This window comes from Rhamphochromis longiceps, linkage group LG18 (assembly GCF_057381845.1).
Source record: "Rhamphochromis longiceps isolate RC_006_pf linkage group LG18, R_longiceps_female_GT1.1, whole genome shotgun sequence".
Lineage (NCBI taxonomy): Eukaryota > Metazoa > Chordata > Actinopteri > Cichliformes > Cichlidae > Rhamphochromis > Rhamphochromis longiceps.
Genome location: NC_140574.1, coordinates 22,081,266 through 22,102,129, shown reverse-complemented (window position 1 = coordinate 22,102,129; position 20,864 = coordinate 22,081,266). Strand labels below are relative to the sequence as shown.

At 39.8% G+C, this 20,864-nt stretch overlaps 2 protein-coding genes across 2 annotated transcripts; both read right to left on the bottom strand.

The window, feature by feature from the left end:
- Nucleotides 1-841: 841 nt before the first annotated feature.
- Nucleotides 842-8,400, bottom strand: prkab2 (protein kinase, AMP-activated, beta 2 non-catalytic subunit). The gene is made up of 8 exons (XM_085389383.1): nucleotides 8,105-8,400; nucleotides 5,442-5,628; nucleotides 5,169-5,326; nucleotides 4,948-5,041; nucleotides 4,505-4,619; nucleotides 4,072-4,205; nucleotides 3,873-3,941; nucleotides 842-2,729 (listed from the first exon to the last, which is right to left on the bottom strand). Exons 2-8 carry the CDS (start codon nucleotides 5,598-5,600, stop codon nucleotides 2,652-2,654), a joined length of 807 nt encoding a protein of 268 aa, XP_085245509.1. The 5' UTR covers nucleotides 5,601-5,628; nucleotides 8,105-8,400; the 3' UTR covers nucleotides 842-2,651.
- A 1,076-nt stretch (nucleotides 8,401-9,476) lies between these two features.
- LOC146648233 (mitochondrial adenyl nucleotide antiporter SLC25A24-like) lies at nucleotides 9,477-19,017 on the bottom strand. Its single transcript, XM_085389355.1, has 10 exons — nucleotides 18,636-19,017; nucleotides 18,287-18,413; nucleotides 18,077-18,164; nucleotides 17,811-17,922; nucleotides 13,621-13,779; nucleotides 13,380-13,532; nucleotides 13,165-13,272; nucleotides 12,888-13,055; nucleotides 12,552-12,702; nucleotides 9,477-10,734 (listed from the first exon to the last, which is right to left on the bottom strand). Exons 1-10 carry the CDS (start codon nucleotides 18,801-18,803, stop codon nucleotides 10,553-10,555), a joined length of 1,416 nt encoding a protein of 471 aa, XP_085245481.1. The 5' UTR covers nucleotides 18,804-19,017; the 3' UTR covers nucleotides 9,477-10,552.
- Between the last annotated feature and the right edge of the window lie 1,847 nt (nucleotides 19,018-20,864).

Here is a 20,864-nt window from a genome sequence, read left to right as displayed (position 1 = left end):
CTGCAAAGCATTTTTAAAAACATTCATGAAACCGCTGTAAAATTCAAGTTTCAGTTTCAACCTTAAAACAGCCAAGTCTACCAGACATGGATCTTCTTTGAATTTAGGACTTAATCCATGTCTGGGAATCTGGCTGCATTGCCACAATCCCTTGCCATCTTGTCATATGAAACTCTTTGGACAAAACTTCCTAGCTAGCCTTACCTTTTACAAAACACTTGTACACCCAACAGGATTTATGAAAGCCCCTTTTACAAGTCTGGAGTTTACCAGATGTTGGTATATACTGTACTTAAGATGCAGACAAATAGACACCAAACTGAAAAAGTGGAGAAAACAACGTTTAAAGCCACCATACCAAAAAAAAAAAAAAAAAGAGATTAGCTTCAAATGCTTTTATGAATACACATGGTAAGCAAACTTTGTACAACACTTGAGTTCTGCTCATGTCGATTCATCTGATGACGTGTCTCTGGCTACTGTTTGAGGTGTGCGTGTTCACTCATTTTCTAAATGTGCACCACATGTATCTTTATAAGGGCAATCAATACCAAGCAGCAAGGTGAAACTGTTCGCGTGTACAGGCCTCTGTATAAAACTATACAGTACATGTAACAGATACAGTACATTCCTGTAATCCTGTTTGATAAATACAACTCCATACAGATACACACAAAGCACAGCAAAATATCTTAATTAGACTAAATCAGATCCTGCAGTCCAGAGAAGCTACAGTACACGCGTTCTCTGCTGCATAGTTAAAAGCTTACATCGACACTCCTGCTCAAAGAACGGTAAAGTGCTCGAAAACTTACATCAAGGCAACAGCAGAACTAAATGACCTTTGACCATCATCATATGGAAAGTGGGTCTCCCAGTTAAAACAGGTGAGTACTCCTCCTGCGACCAAAACTTTACCATATACTGAAATGTATGTGGCAGATTCCACTGAATGACAAGCAACGGCATCAAACCCAACTGTGGGTTCTGCATCTTTTTAAAACTACAAACCAGGAGCCAAAGACTGGGGTCAGAAATGTCCTTGTTTTTTTAAAGAAAGTCAGATTTGATTTTGAAGCTAATATAATTAAAACCTTTCAAATAACAAACAAAGTTTTCATAAATACAGTTCGCTCTTTTATTGTAGAAACCTTCACTCTTGTTTGACCGGCAAACTGTATTCACTAATACAAAGTTATCATTGTTTTAAAAGGCTGACTGACCGTGTTAGGCCTCAGTTACATGGGCCTAGACACCAGTTGGAGACCAACTGACAACCACCGGTTGTTAGGGAAAAATTAGTATTGCACAACCTGTTGTGTGTGGTTGCTGGCAGTCGCTGTGAAACTGACTGCTAAGCCTCAGTCACTCACTAAGTCATAGCTTTCACTTTGAAGGACAACAGTCGGTGAGTCATTATCAAGTGTTTGCAGACAAATCAGCATCTTTCTTGAAAACTATGGCAGCTGTCATAATCTATGAACAAAGTAATCACATGATGGTTTTTGGCATAGCACTACATTTGAGAAAACCAGCAACCACTTTCAGCTGGTTAGGAAATACACAGATTTCCCTAGCAACTGGAAGTTGCTATGGCGTCGCCAAAGCCTCTCTCTTTCCAAAAGAATGTGCCTCTGTACACACATGTGGACAGACCACTAAAAGACAATCAGCTATAAATTAATTAACCATTAACTGCTAATCAATTCCATGTCACATTGAATGAAAAGAAATTTGCTTTTCTTTCACAAACAAGGACAGCTCCAAGTTGCTGCAAACGTTTGAGCACTACCTGATGTTCCTGCTGCTTGCTAAACAAGAATAAACATGATACTTGTGGGTTGAGCTAAAATGTAGTATTTCTGCTTTTTATTGCACTTTAAGTTCAAGCAATGCTAAATTTGTTGCTCTTCGCATCAGCCTGTTGACCTAGACTTTGTGCCAGTTTAAGTCTTCCTGTTATTCACCATTTACTCAGCTAAAAGCTTAATGGAATTAGTGGAAAGGTGAATACAATCACTCAACACTGATTAAATTCAAACTCAACTGAATTAAAACCCAAAATCCAACGTAATATATCATTTACAGGTTCTCTACCTGAAAAAAAGGCATGTGTAACAAGGATTCGCACCCCAGAAAACATGATTATGAATCACAAGGAGCAGCAAACGCTTGAATACACACAGTGATCTTATCCGTCCGTAGAGGTCAACGGTAAAAAGCCACAATATGGTTCTCATTGCTTTTTCCAACACCTGGCACACACACTTCGCTACTATTGTTTAGAGCCCTATGTAGACAGAAGTGCAGCCTCTTTAACAAAAAATAACTGTAACAAATGTAACAAATATCTGTAACAAAAAATAATTTCCCCCAGGGATCAATAAAGTATTCTGATTCTGATTCTGATTAAAACCCAAGTCACAGCCATGGGCCTCTAAGCTCGTCTGTAAACTTGTTTCAGTGCAAGATATAGCTAAATGTAACAACAAGCGCGCACGCACACACACACACACGCATATACACAAACACAGACTCACACGCACAAAAAACCAACAACAAAAAAAAACAACAAAAAAACACAAAAAAAACAACCCACAGCAGATTATAAACATGCTGCTAAAAGCACTGGGGGGAACCCGAGCTGAGGTTTAGATAGGCTTGTAAAGCAGAGAAGTGACATATTTCTTCTTGTATCTGTGAGTCGCACTCAGCACCATTACTCCATCCTAACCAGGAGAGGAAAAAACAAACAAACAAACAAACAAACAAACAATCAAAAACAGGCTGTCATTAAGTTGGATCCAAAGCATCAGAACAATGCAATATGCTCCAATTTGTGAAAGTACCAACTACGTACATATTGGATTACTGTTGAATACGCGATTTACCACAAACCTCACCACAGGTTTGGCTCACATTGAACCACCTAACTGATCAATTAGCTAATAACATAATAAAAATAATGCAAGAGAACTGTAGAAGTAAGTTCTGAATGTGGTCAGTGGTGTGAAACGATTCACACCACTGACCACTAGAGGTGGGAATCACCAAACATCCCACGATACGATATTATCACAATACTTAACTCACGATACGATATTATTGCAATTTCTAAAAATATTTTGCGATATTCAGATTCTGTACATAAAGGTAAACTTTATCAATATTCATTTTATCTAATATCAAAGTCTCGGACTCAGTCTTTCTCTCAGTTCAGTTTTATTGTTGACAAACTGAACGGTTTGTATTACAGTCTAGTCCAAGTTAACTGAAACCATCTGGTACAATTATAGCTATTCTGAACTATGCAATATGAAAACTATGCAGGCCCTTCAGCAACTGAAGAATTTGAAAGTAAATTAAAACAAAATATAATTTTACATTAAATAAAAAAGTTTTAAACTTAATTAAAATAAAACATGTCTTAAATTAAAATAAGTAAACTGTCCTGTTTATTGCTGCAATAAAAAAAGTTAAACACATTTGGACAGTGTCAGGATTCTTGCTCAGAAAAAGGATCAACATGCTCTGAAGTCAGAGCACAAAAACTTTTTTTGTAACAAAATATCGATTTCTGCTGTCCCTGTATCGATACATTATTAGCAAACAAAATATCACGATACTACACAGTATCGATTTTTCCCCCACCCCTACTGACCACCCCTACCAGCTTCCCCCTTTAAAGCAGAACATCTTCCCTTTGTCTGCACAAGGACTGAAAGAACTGATATAAAACTGATATGATTAAAAATCATGTTCATGTAAATGTGCTGGAACATTTAACAAAAAGAAAAAAAGAGGGTAGGGGAGCAACTACTAACTTCCGTGAAAATGTGAGTCATGAGTCATTCTGCTGCAAGTAAACCTACCTTTATTGAAAGTGCATATAGGTGATTTAGCATGACATGGTTGGGTTCAGGCAGCAGGGCAGGGTCACACTAACAACAGACAGTAGGAGGAAAAGTCACAAAGAAAACAGTAACACGAAAAGATGAGTCACATCAGGGTCTAAAAAATTCTATCTGATTTGTAAACTGAGAGAAAGGTGCGAAAGGTGTAGATACTCACAGATATATTGGTGTCCTTGTTGAGAATGACTTGAAGGAGGTGAGGCGGGAGGATGGGCGGGGCTTTGAAGTGCTCCTCAGGTCTGAAGACATACTGCTCCTGTCCATACGGACCAGGAGGAGAGCTGGACAGGTCTAAAGATACAGCAATCACATTTATATGACATTTCACATACACACTTTACTCTACAGCTACTGACCAATTAAACACTAACAACAACAATAAAAAAGCTGTATTCTTTATTGTTGTATTTATTTTGGCATTTATTATTCAACTCCTTTCCTGGGAGCTGTATTAAGACTTAAATTGCTGGGACTGTAAGTGCAAGGTCAGGAAAGGCATGCTGCAATATGACAAGGCACTTTCCAGTTACTATTTACACATGCTGATTACCTTTAGTTGACTAAATAATTCAATAACGGAGCAGGCTGACCTGACGTGTCGGAGCACTCCAAAGAGTCGACCTGAAGGGCGTCAAACACCTCAAAGTCAGACTTTTTCACATGGATCAAGTTGTTGATAGTTCCCATCTGGCTGGTTACCACCGGCTGCCGAAAAAGAGAGAAATCATCACAGAGGAAATGAGGAAGCATGTGTAAAATTAGCAGTTTCCTGCACAGTTTTCCCTAAGGCAAAAGAGCTATTTAGCAGCTTTCACCGAATAGAAGGGCTTTTCAAAGCTTTTCAGTCCCTCTGAGGTCTCAAAGTCCACATTTTGTGAGGATAACACAATACAAGATGGATGAAACTTAAATGCTAAATTTCCACAAAGGAATGTGTCCCTTCCTTTTTGAACTGTCAGAGGTCTCTGCACCATGCCAAAATGCAGTGTGCATGAATAAGTTAATGGAGGGAAAAAAAATGAAGCTACTGTACCTCTGATGGATCATGCACCCACTGTCCATCTACAAAAAACTTGTACTGGTGCTCTCCTTCGGGCAGGTCCAGAATTGCCACAAAATCATTATGGCTTAGGAGAAAGTAAGAGAATGTATTAGTGCAATATCCGAAACGTTTATCTACAAACTCTCAAGCTACAGGTTTACTTATAAAAGATAATGAATGTGATAACGTACCGTTATCCACTTCCTGTTTACCTTTTATTTAGCGGTATCTTTGTGTTCCAGTTATTAAAAGAACCAGCAATGTAGACCTCCTTCCCACCTCCGGCCCAGCGGATCACAGTGGGGCGAGCCTGAGGACCAGTTTTAACCAGATCATCCAAATCTGGGGTGAATTCTTTCTCTCCTGATGCCTGAAAGTAGTAAACATATAAATCTCAAATATAAGCTGTTTTGAGAAAATAAAGCTTTCAAATCTGAGGAAGTGGTGTGGAAGACAAATGTGTTTCAATATTATAATCTGCATACCTTCGATTCAGGTCCATGTGTGTTGAAGGTGTTGGGGTCATCTGTGCTGTCCACCATCTTGCTGCTGGGTTCTTGGTCTTTGGAACTGCTGCCACTGTCTGAGCGATGGGCCTTGGCACCATGCCGATCTCCGGCCACTCTGTCACTCGTGTTGCCCATGGTGCTTCACGTTTTTTTTGCAGTGCCACTGGAAATAAAGAACAATCCATTATGTGTTTAAGCATAAAGCAAGATCTTTCAGAAACAAGAAAAAGACTTGAAGAGACAAACAGACTGTAGGCAGAGATCAGGGGCCCGTTCTTCGTACGTCGCTTACTACATCCAAGATCAAATGACACATCCAAGATCAAATCATCGCGCTAACCGTGAGCTCGCTAATCCGGTTCCCCGAACACACCTGCTGTTGACGATTAGTACAGCTGGACGCAGTAATGTGACATCACTGGGTGTCGTAAAAGGGGCCACGCATCGATAGTAGAAACATTGATCGGCAACCCTCTGATTGGTCGGCGAAAATGTCGACGGAGCGCGCTCGGCTCGGTATTTTTCGGCAGCAGAGCAAGAACTCTTGAGTGAGGGATTTCAGGAGTTTCAGAGTTTAATCAGAACGCAAGGGAACACTGCAAAGGCTGCAAAAGCAAGGAGCGAGGGCTGGCAGGAAGTTGCTGACAAATTAAACTCGTAAGTAATTTAATAATAACAATAATAATGGAGTGGATTGATATAGCGCTTTTCAAGGCACCCAAAGCGCTTTACAATGCCACTATTCAGTCACTCTCACATTCACACACTGGTGGAGGCAGCTACAGTTGTAGCCACAGCTGCCCTGGGGCAGACTGACAGAAGCCAGGCTGCCATATCGCGCCATCGGCCCCTCTGGCCAACACCAGTAGGCGGTAGGGTAGATTTATTATATTACACTATATTATCCAATATTATATTACATTATATTATAATATGTTATATTTTATCCTCTTTCACATTAGAGCCACGACAGGACCCACTAGAACATGGGAACAGGTAAAAGTGAAATATAAGAATATCCTACAGAATGGTAATATTTATCACTTATATTGCTTTTAGTCTCTTGGAAAGAGACCCTGGAATAATCTGTTTGTTTATAACAGCAACCAAGAAAAGGGCAGAGGAAAAAAAGACAGGTGGTGGTCCTGCACCCCCTCGTCAACAAGTTGGTTAAGTGAATAATACCCTCACGGGAAAATCGATATCTCTCTATGAGCACACTGTCGCGCTGAGCTAAAGGATCCTGTCTATCCCGCAATATACGCTGAATTCTGAGGACTCTCCTTATCAATCTTGCACCTTCCGCAATGGGTGGCTCGCGTATACGGACAGGACATGGCTGCGACAGGCTTCCCAAATCCACCTTCGCTTTTATAGCCGTGGTCTCTCATCTTGATTACACGAAGTAATTTACAATTGCTACTCTGAAATATGAATTAAATCTGTAATAATCACATACATGTAATAGAATGTTAATAGTACATTTCCCTTTTTTAGGAAATGACCTGTGTGAAATCAATAAATGGATCAGGTGCTGCATTGTCTTTAGTTACATTGATGTTATTTATTTATGGTGAAACAGTGGTGGAATATCGCTGTTGCTTTCGTATGATGACGCGGACATACCTGCGTGGCCGCGATCTAATCCTGTTTACATAAAGTAAACCTGCTCCCGAGCAGGTTTACGCTTACGGCTCTGTTGCTATGACAGCAAGTCCCGGATGAGCTTCGGGGAACCGACTGATCCAGGATCACGCGAAATCGTCAACAATCTAATCCGGCTAACCTACTTAGCGAGGTACGAAGAACGGGCCCCAGCACTAGAAATCTTAATAGCTCATGGTAATCTCCTGTTTTTTTCCCCCATTATAAATTTTATACATCTGATACGGATGAAACACAGTTTGTCTATGAAGCAGGAAGACCCCCCAGGTTTTCTGGTTCTTCAGTCAATAGAAGAACCAGAAAATATTTTATTTAATTTTTGAAATCCAGCCTTTAATGTCTTATAAACTTTTAATTTTTTTGTGGTTTTCAGTGTGGAACTATCTGTTTTTTTATATATCTCCAATTTAACAGATCTACATCAGTACAAAACTTTTGATGCTGCTGACAACAAATTGAAAACAAAATATGAACATGAAGATCTCTTGAATAGACACCATAGTCGATCTCCAGTTATCCAAAAGACAATACATCACAGAAAGAAGCTGAGGCTGACCACAGGCTATTGTGACACATGTTTAAATACAAACTGAACCTGTTACATGAAACTATTTGTTCAGCATGACAAACACCATCTTAACACGATGAGCAGCAGCCTGACTCAAGCAAAAAAGCTAAACGCCTTTGCAGTGGGGCTAACCGGCTTACCGGTCGGTAGACGGATAAAAACAGAAAGGTGAAACAGGGACTGTCTTCTGGCCGTGTTTTTGGACTTGAATCATAAACCGCCTAACGTAAATACAATCATGCTTTCAGACATAACGTAGTAAGAAAACCTCCATTAGTTAACGCCCACTAGCTAAGCTACCGCCAAATCAACAAGTTTTCACCACAGAACTTAAAATAACACATACGCAATTTTGCCATTAGTAAATAATCATGAGTACTCGTACAGCTTGCCGACGGAAACCTACCGTAGTTTCCCCACCAGCTGTTCTGCTGTGTCCACCTCAGGTCACTTCGCAGGAGAATATTTTTAGCCCCTGTTGGGAGTTAGCTAACTGCTAGCTGTCACTGTCTACAAGCAAACGACCAAGCTGTTTGCTCTGTTTATCTGCGCCGCAACAAACACTTTCACCATTAAGTTGTGGCAGACGGGGAAAAAAAAAAAAAATCACCGACACTCTCCACCTATCTGCACATTGACTTTAGTTTGTGTTTTAGTGGAGGGCGGGCCCACCTCTCTACAACAACTGCAGAGAGCCCAGTGCTGCCCCGACTACGGAGAGCGGTTAGGACAAAAACTGTTCAAACAACCGAAAAAAAGGGCTGAAGGTCGCCAGGAAGGCAACACCTGTCACAAAAACGCCACAAAATGAAGAAGGTTAAGAGACACCCACAAGGAACTTAAGTAAAATAAATCGTATTTTACGACTGACTGCATAGTTAAAAAAAACATAGTAAGTAATAAGCAAGTAATGTGATCCCAGTGAATATACAGCATTGTGCAAATCACCTCTCACCTATTTATATTTCCCTTCTAAGGAGCCAGACTTTACTGTAATTTTTTTAGTGTTCTTCAGCAGCAGTTCTCCAGGATTTCTGAAGATCTGTCAGTTTTATGTTTTTGACATTGACTGCTTTTTCACTTATTTTCAGTCCAATCTTTTCAAAGGAATTTTTAAAAATTGTTTTATTATTATTATTACTTTTATTATTATTATTTATGATGCCTACTATCAAACGTTTAATTAAAAATGCGGTTTGTATAGTATGTCTATACCCCCTGAGGCCCCAGCTTCCAAAAATCCTGGGGTATTTAACTTGTCTATGTGGGCAGTTTCATTTGAGCTTGAAGATACGGATTATGGAGCAGGGGCTTCTCTCAGTCCTTGGTGATGTAAACTCACTTCAGTGTGGACATGACTGTGTTCTGACTGTGTTCCAGGAGTTTTAAGTTCGTGGCAGGATTGAGCCTTGATGGTTCCTGAACATCCTAACCATTTTCCTCTCATCTGACAGTGACAATTTGGGTCTTCTTCTAAACTTTGGCAAATGGATGACACATCCAAACAAGTTGTTCAAGGAACAAGATTTCTGGACCTGCAATTGTTTAGAAAGAATTGTTTAGCTGTTTAGCAAGAATCCAAAATTCAACTGTACACATTTTCCCTTCCCTCCTAATTTTGGAGGATTTAATTTGTTATGGAAAAAAAATGCACCCAGAAATTTCAATCAAAAATACAAAGCTGATGCAAAAATATTCTCAGTTTTTGTATTTCTGTTTCATCTCCTTCATCATAGATGCTAACCGGATGGAAGTTCCTTACTGACACCAACACAAAGTTTATGTTCTGTGTGGAAACAAATCCACAGTTTTTGTCTTTATTGACCACTTGGCAAAGATTTCAACACATCAGACCGAGTTTCCAATCAGTGATCCTTACATTACTGAGGAGGCAATATCAGCATTCAAGCCTCCCTGGAAGGACCAAGTTTCAACAGCTAATAAATCAAGACTAGTTTCAAGCTCAGAAAATGTCACATAAACTAAACACAGAAGATTGTTATCATGCATGCTACATCTAAACTCCATCCACTTGGCTGTGTGAAAGAGTATGAAACAAATGAATGAATGTTAACTGTAGCAGGAATGTGTTGTGCGTATGTACTAGGTTGAAATGAGGATTGAAACATGACAAACATATGCTTCTTGCAAGTATTTTTCATCGTTAAATCCCATAAATAAGCATAACTGGAAACATATATACAGTAATTTGTATAGTTATAAAACACATCTTCTGATGTTATCATCAGATTTACACACACATAAGGCACATTTAAATCGTTATCAAACAGAGAGATCGGTGGTTTTCACATTGCACAAGATGTGTGTCTTCATTCACACACTGTTCCAGTGTTAACAAGTATTCGTTTGTCCAAGCCAGCTATTTTTAGTGGACAGCTGCTGATTGGAGAACAGTTTGTTTGGAACCGCTGTCACTTAGGGCAGGTGTTTACAAAATCATGTATACAGTGCATAGACATGTGAAAGGTTCAGCTGACATAGCGTCATTTTTCAAACAAAGGAAACGCACAACGCTATGTCGCGTATTTGTTTCATCACAGTTTAAAGGAATATCCATGGCATAAATGAAATGAGCCATTATACTTAACACGTTTTAGTGTTTTTCCAGAACTGTCTTTTTGTGTGTAAATAACGCAAGTAAATGCAGGAAGAATGGTATGTTTTACAGTAAGAAAAAAAACATTTGAGCATGCATACCACAAATTATTAATGCTTTAACTACTGGCAGACGGCTCTTAAAACATGCACTGTATGCTTGATTGCCGTCTGTCTTTTTGGAATTATTTCAGGCATTTTCAAGTCTGACATATTAAGTAAACCTTTTTTTGCAGTATCATTTGGAGATCCCTAAGCCACTCTTCATATACTCATAAACCACGTAGCTAATGCTGACTGCAGGAATGACTTTCATGAAGTTCGGCAGGATGCCCCGGTAGAGTCCAAAAACACCATCTTTGGCTACAATCTTCTTCATCAGAGAACTCATAGAAGGCTGGTTTGATGGTTCCAGAGATGCTGCAAAGAAATATTAGCTATGTTAGAGAACCAATTAAAAAGCAAAAAATAAACTCACTGGCCACTTTGTTAGGTACATCTGCCCAACTGACTTAATGCAAATATGTAATTAGCCAGTCACATAACAGCAACTCAACATATTTAGACATGTAGCCATGGTCAGGACGACCTGCTAAAGTTCAAACTGAGAATCGTTTAAGTGACTTTGATTGTGGCTGGTTGTTTTTGTCAGACAGGCTGGTCTGACCATTTCAGAAACTATTGATCTGCTGGGATTTTCCCACACAGTCGTCTCTAGGGTTTATAGAGAATAGTTAGAAAGAGAAAACATCCAACGAGTGCCAGTTCTCTTGGTGAAAATGCCTTGTTGATGTTAGATAACATGTAAGCATGGATCCATCCTGTCTTGTATCAAACAGTTCAGGCTGCTGGCAGTGTAATGGTGGAAGAAATACTTTTTTTTTTTAGCACATGTGGGGTCCCTTAGTACTAGGGATGGGTACCGATACCCTGTGCCATTATGGCACCGGTTCTGACATAAACGGTAGTAACCAGACCGAAAAGCAGCGCACATTTCGGTGCTTTTTTTTTTTCCTGAGATGTCATACACTTTGGATTCCAGCCAATCATTTTACCTTTCCAAGGATAGTAGGCGGGCCCAGGTACGTACGTTCTTTTAGAGCAGAGCTACAGATTAAAAATGCCCAAGGCGAAGCGGTCAAAAGTCTGACTGTACTTCACAGCAAAAGATGCAAACTCAGCAGCCTGCAACAAGTGCTTTAAGGTGATACTGTGATACTGTCAAAGGACGTAACACCTCGAATCTAATGAAACACCTGGTGACGCATAGCGTTTTTTTAAAAGCCGAGAAATGCACCGTATTTGATAGCTTGCTGCGAGACCTTTCACTGAGCACATCTACTGCGGATGTGGTAAATCTCCATTAGCGAGTTAGTGCGGATCGCCCCGTGCATGGGGCTGGACGGTGCTTATCATTTTGCAGAAAAAAAGAGACTGCTGAAAATAAAAACGTAAGAGGTTTTTGGACAAAGTTTGTGTTCTCCATTCTTAAGCACCGGTTCGAGCACCGGCACCATTTCAAAAGTACCAATTTGGCACCTTACTTAGTACCAACTGAGCATTGTTCAAGCACAGCAGCCTACCTTAGTATTGTTGCTAATCACGCCCATCCCTCTATGACCACAGTGTACCATCTTCTGATGGTTAATTCCAACAGGATAAAACCTCATATCACAAAACTCAAACCATCTCAAACTGAGATTTTGAACATGACAATGAGTTCACTGTTCCTCAGATGGCCTCCACAATCACCAGATTTCAATCTAAGAGGAGAGTCACATTGTGGATGCCAGTATGAACCAAGGATTGTCTCTGGGGAATGTTTCCAGCACCTTGCTGAATCTATACCAAGAAGAATCCAACCTGATAACAGCAACATGTAACTAATAAAATGGCCAATAACAGCCAACATTTTTGTCTATTCGTTTCTTTACTCATATAGCACTGATTTGTCAGTTTGTGAGACCATGACCCTGTCTAAATGTTACACTCAAAAAACAACTTTCATCTCAAAGTGAACAACATTAAAGAGGAATGCCCTTTTTCAGATGGAGCCCCTTTACATTACGTGGGCTGTAACACAAGTATATATTTACAGAAAACATGGATCACTTTTACAGAACCTTTACACCATCAAATGCAACCCGCCCACCTTGAAAAATATTGTGCTATTATTATGCTACGAAGGGGCTACCTAGTTATGTCATTACTATTTTCAAATATCAGGCTGTGTTTACCTTGTGCTTGCATCCGAGTGCGCACAAGTGCGAGTGGATAGCTTGCCAGCTGGCCACAGGTACTAGAGATGGTTCCACAGCCCAGCAACACCAGCACTCCAGGGTTGGCTGACTCAGTGGCGTAATGTGCTAACCAAGTGTTCTTTAGAGTCTAGAGAGTTATGATAAGAGAAATGAGAATTCAGCTAATGTGCAAAATCAGCATAACACAAAACTTTCTCTCATTTAATTTAATGCAACTCTGCACGATGGATTGGTTTAGTGCGCATATAAATGATCTAATTAACTGAAGTGCAATCCATGGTGAAATATCCATGCGTCACAAAGCCAGCATACCTCATAAACAGCCAGGTCTATCCCAGCGTAGGGAAGGATGCCCAGTGAGTTTGGTACGTAGCCCTTGTAGAAAGCTTTGACGCCCTCCTTCCTCAGGATCTTCTTGGCACAATCAAACATTCCTGCATACTGGCCAGTTTTCCTAAGCGTCAACCGCGTCTTTAATACCTAAGAGAGAAGCAATGCATAAAAAATACAAAAGAGGTCAGATTCGGTTGGTTTGCGTGGAGAGGAGGTGTTACCACATCCAGTGAGGCAGCATCACAGATCTTGTTACCTCCATTGGGTAGATTGTTGTCTGTGCTGTGGCCCCAGCCAGAGAGCCAGCCAGAAACCTCTGGTGGGTCTCAATCTTCGCGCCTTCTGATGATAACAACCTCTTATACTGTAGCAGAAAACGTAAAAAGCCACAATATTTGTTACTACATTTAATAGCTGCAAACAGAAGTATTTAAAAAAAAAAATTCACATTTCAGCGGTATGGTTCCTTACTTGTTCATAAGCCATGAACTTAATCGCCGTCTCGGGTGCAATCTTTAAAACATTTATTCCATTTCCCCTCCACAGCGAAGTCACACCTCCTTCTGCAATCATTTGCTTAAAGCCCCCTAGCAGACTTATCCGGTTGGCCTTTGAAGAATGAACCTGCAGTGCAAATATATGCTTTAAGTAAAACACGGTCACAGACATCTATTTATCCATCTATTTGTTCCACTTCTGTCATATTTGTCACCTGCATGAAGACTTTCACTCGGTCCAGTGGGGCAGTACCGGTACGAGAAACAGCCCCTGCCACAGCACCTGCAACAAGCTGCTTCCACCAGCCACCTGTGCTCTTCTCTTCGTCTGTGAATTCATCTGGGATTGCAAGACTGTCACCTATGTCCAGAACCTAGTGATTACATAAGCAGATTTACTCAGCGAGACCAAATTCATGAACCCTGGCACATCTGATTTACAGTCATGGGAAAAAGAAAGCTCTCACAGGACTCTAAGCAGTCCAGAACCATTTTTAGCAACAATAACGTTAAGTATGATCATTTTTATCAGTCTTTTGCGTCAATGTGGATGAATTCTTATTTAAAACATTGCTTCACTTCATTGAGGTTTGCAGGCACAGCTCTCTTAAGGTCCCACCCCAGGATTTCAGGTTGAAACCTTGATTCTTTTCTTTTTCAGCCATTCTGTTCATTCTGCAAGACAGATGGCCTCATATTTGACTCTAGAATACTTAATTATACAGAGGGGTTCGTACTCAGTGGCTGCATGGTACTTCCTCCTCTGTGCTGGCAGCTGTTATGAGGCGTTTGTGCTGATATGCTGAGTTTGGTTTTCACAGCTTTAAATATATTGATGTGCATTATGGCCAAACATCTCCAGCTTGGTCTCATCTGTCCAATGACATTGTTTTCACAAGACTGCATAGAGTCCTGTGAAACCCTTATTTTTCTTCTGACTGCATGTCTGTGAGCAGACGGGATAATACTGTAGATACAAACACAGACTCTTATTAGTATTTCTCTTTATGTGTAATACACATTATAAAATGCCTTATAGGTGAATTTCTTTGCCTTTGATAATGACTCTTTCACTGAAGGGTTGTGCCATTTAAGGGTTTCTTTGTGTGGTTTCAAATGTACAAGGTCAAAAACAACAACTTTGACAGTATCTTCATTAAGTGTATACAATCCCTGTATCATAGGCCAATGGCTAGAGTTAAAATAAATGGGGACTTGACAGACAGCTTTGAGCTCTTTAGAGGAACTAGGCAAGGTTGCTGCTTGAGTCCAGCTCTTTTTGCTTTGTATATTGAGCCTTTGGCTCAGTATATACGGCAAAGTACAGACTTAAAAGGGGTTTTTGTTTCCAAACTTGAACAACGAATAGGTCTTTTTGCAGATGATATAATTATATATCTACAGGATCCTGATACGACCTTTCCTTGGCTGTTTAAAGCATTAAAATATTTTGGTAAAAACGCAGGATATAAACTAAACATCGAAAAGACTCAAGTACTCTGTCTGAATTATTTCCCCAAAGAATTATTACAAAATGAACTTAAACTAAAATGGGATTCAAATAAGATCAAATACTTAGGTGTCTATTTAACTAGTGATACAAGTACTTTATACGAGGCAAACTATGTGAAGTTTAGTAACACAATCCAAAAAGATCTGATTAAATGGGCTCCGCTTGTCAAGGACCTTAGCTCAAGAATAGAGGTAATAAAAATGAATGTGCTTCCCCGGTTATTGTACCTATTCACCTCATTACCAGTCCAAATAACAGATGCACAGTTTGGTAAATGGGATAAATTAGTTAGTAGATTTATTTGGAAAGGGACAAAGCCAAGAATAAGATTTAAAATACTTCAATCAGGAAAAGAAAAAGGAGGACTTGCCCTCCCGAATCTCAAGGAATATTTCTATGCAGCCCAGCTGAGATATACTGTTTACTGGTGTTCATCAGAATATACTTCAAAATGGAAGCATATAGAGTTAAATTATTGCCTATCATGTCATCCACTAGCAAGATTGGGAGAAGAAACTACCCAGCCCACGAACAAAAATTTCATCACTGAATTTACTATTAAACTCTGGTGGACAATAATGAAGAAATATAGAATTACAGAAGATTGTAAATTGCTGATTTGGCCTGCATACTCTCGAAAATTCCAAAGTGGACAATGGGATAGCACATTTTTAAGATGGGTCAATAAAGGAATTACAGCAATGTGTACATTAATAGATGGGACAACATTTAAATCTTTTGAGAATCTACAGAAACAATTCGGATTGGATAAATCAGATTTATTTAGGTACTTTCAATTAAGACACTTTTACAATACAGAAATTAGAAAGAAGCTCTCGAGAGAAAGAAATCGTATAATAGGAACAATAACAGGTGCATATAAAAATCTTCCATCAGGAATTCTGTCGAAATTATATGATGGCCTACAAAATTCGAATAGGAATGAAACATTATATATTAAACAAAAGTGGGAATCGGAACTACAAATTGAGTTGTCAGAGGATGATTGGCGATCCTTATGTCTCACACAGCATAACTCCACTAGCTCTAGACGATGGAGAGAATATGGCTGGAAAAATGTGATTAGGTTTTTTATTACTCCGTATATCAAAAGCAAGCAGTTGAAAACACCCCAACAATGCTGGAGATTATGTGGAGACTGGAACGCCAATCACTCACATGTGTTTTGGAAGTGTAAATATATTAAATCATATTGGGAAAGAATCGCGGCAACAATGACGAAGGTGCTGGGGTATGAAGTACTGTGTGAGGCACGAGTAATGTATTTTGGAATATGGGAAAATGTAAAAAAGGAGGACTGGTATTTGTTTAAGATTATGTTGTTGTCAAGCAAAAAGGTGATAACAAAAAATTGGCTGAAAAGCGATCCTTTAAAACTGGAAGACTGGATGGACGTAATCGAGGACATATATACAATGGAAAAAATGACTTACACTCTGAGACTGAAATCTGACAAACACCGAAAACAGTGGACAAAATGGATAATTTATAAGTCTCAGTCAGCCTTATAGGGCGGGACCTCTCGTGGTGTTTTTTTTTTTTTTTTTTTTTGTGTATTTGTTGTTGTGTTATTATTATTATTGTCTTGTCCGTATGTAATACAAAGGAAAAAGTACAAAATAAAGAGTTAAAAAAAAAAAACAACAACTTCTCCTTTTTGAGGTCAGTGATGCAGAAGCAGTTATATTGTAACCAGAAGGCAACATTTACAAAATCTTCAACACGAGCTGTCAGCCAAAAGATGAAAACATTATAAAAAAAAACAACAACCACCACTATTTTAGATGTGTAAACCATTTAAAAGGGTTGTAAAAAAGGATATGCAGTGAGGAAAAGCTGAAACCCTTTGAGCCAAAGAATGATTTGAGCTCCTTGTCCTTTCACTAGAATAACTACCGAGCTGAATAAACCCTTATCTAGTATATGCAGCGTTTTCCCCAAAGCTTAAAGCACTACTGTGAGCTCTATTTGAAGCTGAAAGTCAAACTTAGAGTGCCAAGTGGGAATTTTCAACTGTAACGCCGCCTCAAGTTGGACTTACAACTCAAGATGTCAGTGCAGCCCCACCAAACCTGAATTAACAATCCAACATGGCAGCAGTATACGAAAACACAGTAAAGCTGTACAACTTCTAACCTGTACTATCAATGTTGTATAGCTCCCTAAATGAGCCACTCACAGAGCACTGACCAGACTCCATCCATGAATGTCCTGCAGCATGGTTTATAAGTATTGCCAGTGATGGATACATGGCTCTACCTTGCTAAGAAGCACAACAAATCCTGTTTTCCCTCTTTTCCTACTTTAATACTGGAGCACGCTCAGTTCGGTAGAGACACCCAGCTCTGATATCTGACTTCTGAGATAAATGGAACACATCATTAGTTAAAAACACACTCTACTGGCAGTCTAATGCAAAGCTAAGGGGAAAGGCAAAGGTTCTTGGACTTGCTGCGGTCATCTGTAGGGCACGTTTCCTGTATGACAATGCAGTTCTGCCTGAAAAAGACTTCTGAAAATTCAGATACAAGCTCTGTGAAGGACAGGCACTGTTTGGCTCGTGGCTAAAATCTTGCGCTGAACAAGTACTAGAGCAATCAAAGATGTCTTTCTTAGCACTAGCAAGAGGTGGAGGAGTGAGCTGGGGGGGGGGGGGGGAGTGTGCTGCTATGACCTAATTATCTTGCCCAGGTCACCACTTCCAAAGCTGCTGCCTTGTGTGAACTGCAGAGGAAATCTATAAAGCTAGCACGAGAGGACTACACAGCATGTGATTCGCTTCACAGCAACTGCCTCTGTGTGTGTACGTCCACTAAAAGCACTTGTCTGTGATACAGACAGTATATGTGAGTGATTTTATATGATACATACTGAGGAGTGTTTCCAGTAGCGTATAATCTCTTCCAGGTTGTGAGCAGGGCATAACAGGAAGTGTTCCCTCCACTCGTTCCAGTCAACCATCATGGTTCCATCTATATCCATACTGAGGAAACACAAGTTTTTATCCTATGAAATGTATGATTATTGTATGGAAGTACACTATCCGATCACATATACTTCACATAATCTTAAATTTTATTCTTCAGACACATTGTAACCAGACACATGTCACAGTGCGTAAAAAGTGGAGGTCAAACCTCTGTAAGATTTTTAGGGCATCCTCTCCGCTGACACCTATGCCCAGCTCTGCAAGAGACTGCTGGATCTCTGAGGAATCGATGCGCCCTGACACATAAACACTCCAGTGAAACAAGCTGCAGTATGTGACTGTGTAAACATTCACTGGAAAGCCATGTGACTAAAGCAGAGCGTTCATTTATTTCTTGCAACCTCCCTCCTCTCCCTACCATCATCATTTTTGTCCAGGCTCTTAAACGTCAGCCACAGCTTCTTCTCGTGCTCCTTCAGATACTTGGTAAACTCGTTGAAGTCCAGGCACCCGTCTTTATTTTGGTCACCAGATGACACTATTTTCTGTAAGGTAGAGATATAGTGTAAGTGTCTCTTCATTTATATTCACAGTGTCTCACTCTCTGTCTCTAAAACACACACACACACACACACACACACACACACACACACACACACAGGCTGTTAAGTGTCACATTACTACGGAAATGCATGCAAAACGAGCAGGCCAGGACTTGAAACTCATATCTCTGTGTGAGTCCTCTCCCTCAGCAGACTGATATTTACCTGTGCAGCACCCTGGCGGAATATGCCCATTGCCTTGAGGCCCTCTCGTAATTCAGCAACATCCACCTTCCCATCTTTGTTGGTATCGAGCCTTTCAAACAGGTCCTGGTACGACCTCTCACTGTCGGTATCCCAGCACCGGGCATTTGACAGTAACGTCTGATGCATTGTAGAGCTAATGTGCAAACTGGGTCCAGACCTGAGCCGTCCTGCAGTCGGAGTCAAATTAGCAAGCCATACTGAAAATCACCCATAAATCCAATGCAAAATCCACATGCGAACTCGTCGTAGGCAGTGACAAATCGGGCTTTTACTCGGGTTATTCTGCAGCCTGCCCTATGCAAAGGTGCGCTCCGGAGCGTTTCGGGGGAACTGCAGTGATCTGTGGGCGGAGCAGTGTAGGCTACGTAACTACACAGAGTTTTTTACGGAAAAGCGGGAAACATGGCAGCATATGAAAGCGGTGGAGAAAAAAAAAAAAAAACTCACGGAGGGACCATATGCATAATCCGGCTTATGATTTTAAAACCGAAGTTAATCATCGTTTGCCCATGTGACATGTGAGAGTGCATAACAGAGGACATTTAATCTTTTCATGTAACAGGACGTGTGAGTACAGCGCAGCACCGCTCCTCTCCAGCAGAGGGCGACGTTTCACTGCACAGAAACAGCAACGGGGTAATACTAAACTGTATGCATAACACACTGAGGTTATTATAGGTAACTAAACCAGATTTCAGTCAACTTGAATTACCCCCCCCCCCCCCCCCCCCCCAAAAAAAAAAAAAAAAACAAAAAAAAAAAAAACAAAACAAAACAAAAACAAAAGAAACCCCCAACTTTATAAAAAAAAAAAGCAAAAACGAACTGAACAATCAAGCAGTCCCTGACACGACAGCCTTTGTGTTGTAATATTTGTTCTACACTTTTAAATCGTACCCTTGATAAATGTTTCTGTACTATAGCAAACAAAAAGACAGGCAAACTAAGCTTAAATATGAACAATCAAATCCACTTTGGAAAATAACTGAAAGTAAATTGGACTGAAAACCAAAGCATTTTAAAAAGTAAATAAAAAGGCAAAACTATAATGTCTCTGAAAGGTGCACATTCTCAGAAAAATGATAGTTTTTAAATGTTCTTCAAAGAACCATTTTAAAAAAGGTTCTTTGAGAAACCATTTAAACCATTTCTTAATGGTTCTTTGGGGCACCTTTAAAGGTTCTTCAGTGAACTACTGAAAGAAATGGTTCTTCAAAGAACTATTGCTTGAAAGGTTCTTTGTGGCATTAAAAAGGTTCTTCTATGGTATCAGTCTAAAGAACCACTTTTGGTTCCAGTTGACACCTTTATTTTTACGAGTGTAGAGTAGCCTATACTATATGTGCTGATAACTGCTGTTTCAGCCTGTTGACTGGTTATGCATCAGCTCAGGATTGCTTAAATTTGAGCGACTTCTGGTTTATTTTGTGAACGGTATAAAAGTCACGTCTAACCACAAGTTGGATACTTCCTGCCATTCCCATGGATGACACCCAAAAGTGTCCGCACGTCTACATTACTGACAAATGAGGCTATGTTTTAGATAAAGAAAAAAACTTTTATCCATCAGTCTTTTAGTAGATTCAAACATCTCCACCATAAGCTAGAAGATTAAAGCTGCTCACAGCCATAATGTGCTATCTGGTACTTTTCCCATGTGTTGTTTTTATATATTTTTATTTTTCAGTAAAGCAACTGAACGCATTCAATTTAAATTTTATTAAGATAATTCTTTCATCTCTCATATCACATCCTGTTTGCACGTTGTTCTATTTTATCTTGTTAAGGTAGTCTACTTTATTTAGCTGATTTTATTATAGAATGTAAAGTCATGTGAAAAACAAAGATTTCACCGGACTGCGTGTAAAACAAAGTAAATCCTTCCTTATTTCAGGGTAATTAAGCGATTAAGTAACAACCAGGTTTATTAATTGATCAGGAAGTATGAGCACCTCTTTAAAAGCAGGGATTTTGGCAGTTTGCTGATTTGAAGCGTTCAGTCTTCCCAGGAGTGGATGCCCAAGCAAATTCAGCCCAAAGCCACAACATGTGATGCTTAAAGAAATAAGAAGAACATCACACCACAGTTTAGGTTTGCAAAACTGCCTCAGAGCAAACCACGCGATATCTGGACTAATATCCTTTGGACAGATGAGAACAAATTGGGGATGTATAGCCATAATGAAC

Coding starts and splice junctions, on each gene's coding strand:
- LOC146648233 (XM_085389355.1), bottom strand. CDS start 18,803: ATGCATCAGACGTTACTGTCAAATGCCCGGTGCTGGGATACCGACAGT. Junction 18,414..18,635: donor TCCGCCAGGGTGCTGCACAG/GTAAATATCAGT, acceptor TCTACCTTACAG/AAAATAGTGTCATCTGGTGA. Junction 13,056..13,164: donor CAACAATCTACCCAATGGAG/GTAACAAGATCT, acceptor CTTCTCTCTTAG/GTATTAAAGACGCGGTTGAC.
- prkab2 (XM_085389383.1), bottom strand. CDS start 5,600: ATGGGCAACACGAGTGACAGAGTGGCCGGAGATCGGCATGGTGCCAAG. Junction 5,042..5,168: donor AAGATACCGCTAAATAAAAG/GTAAACAGGAAG, acceptor CTTTCTCCTAAG/CCATAATGATTTTGTGGCAA. Junction 4,206..4,504: donor GGAGTGCTCCGACACGTCAG/GTCAGCCTGCTC, acceptor CTGTATCTTTAG/ACCTGTCCAGCTCTCCTCCT.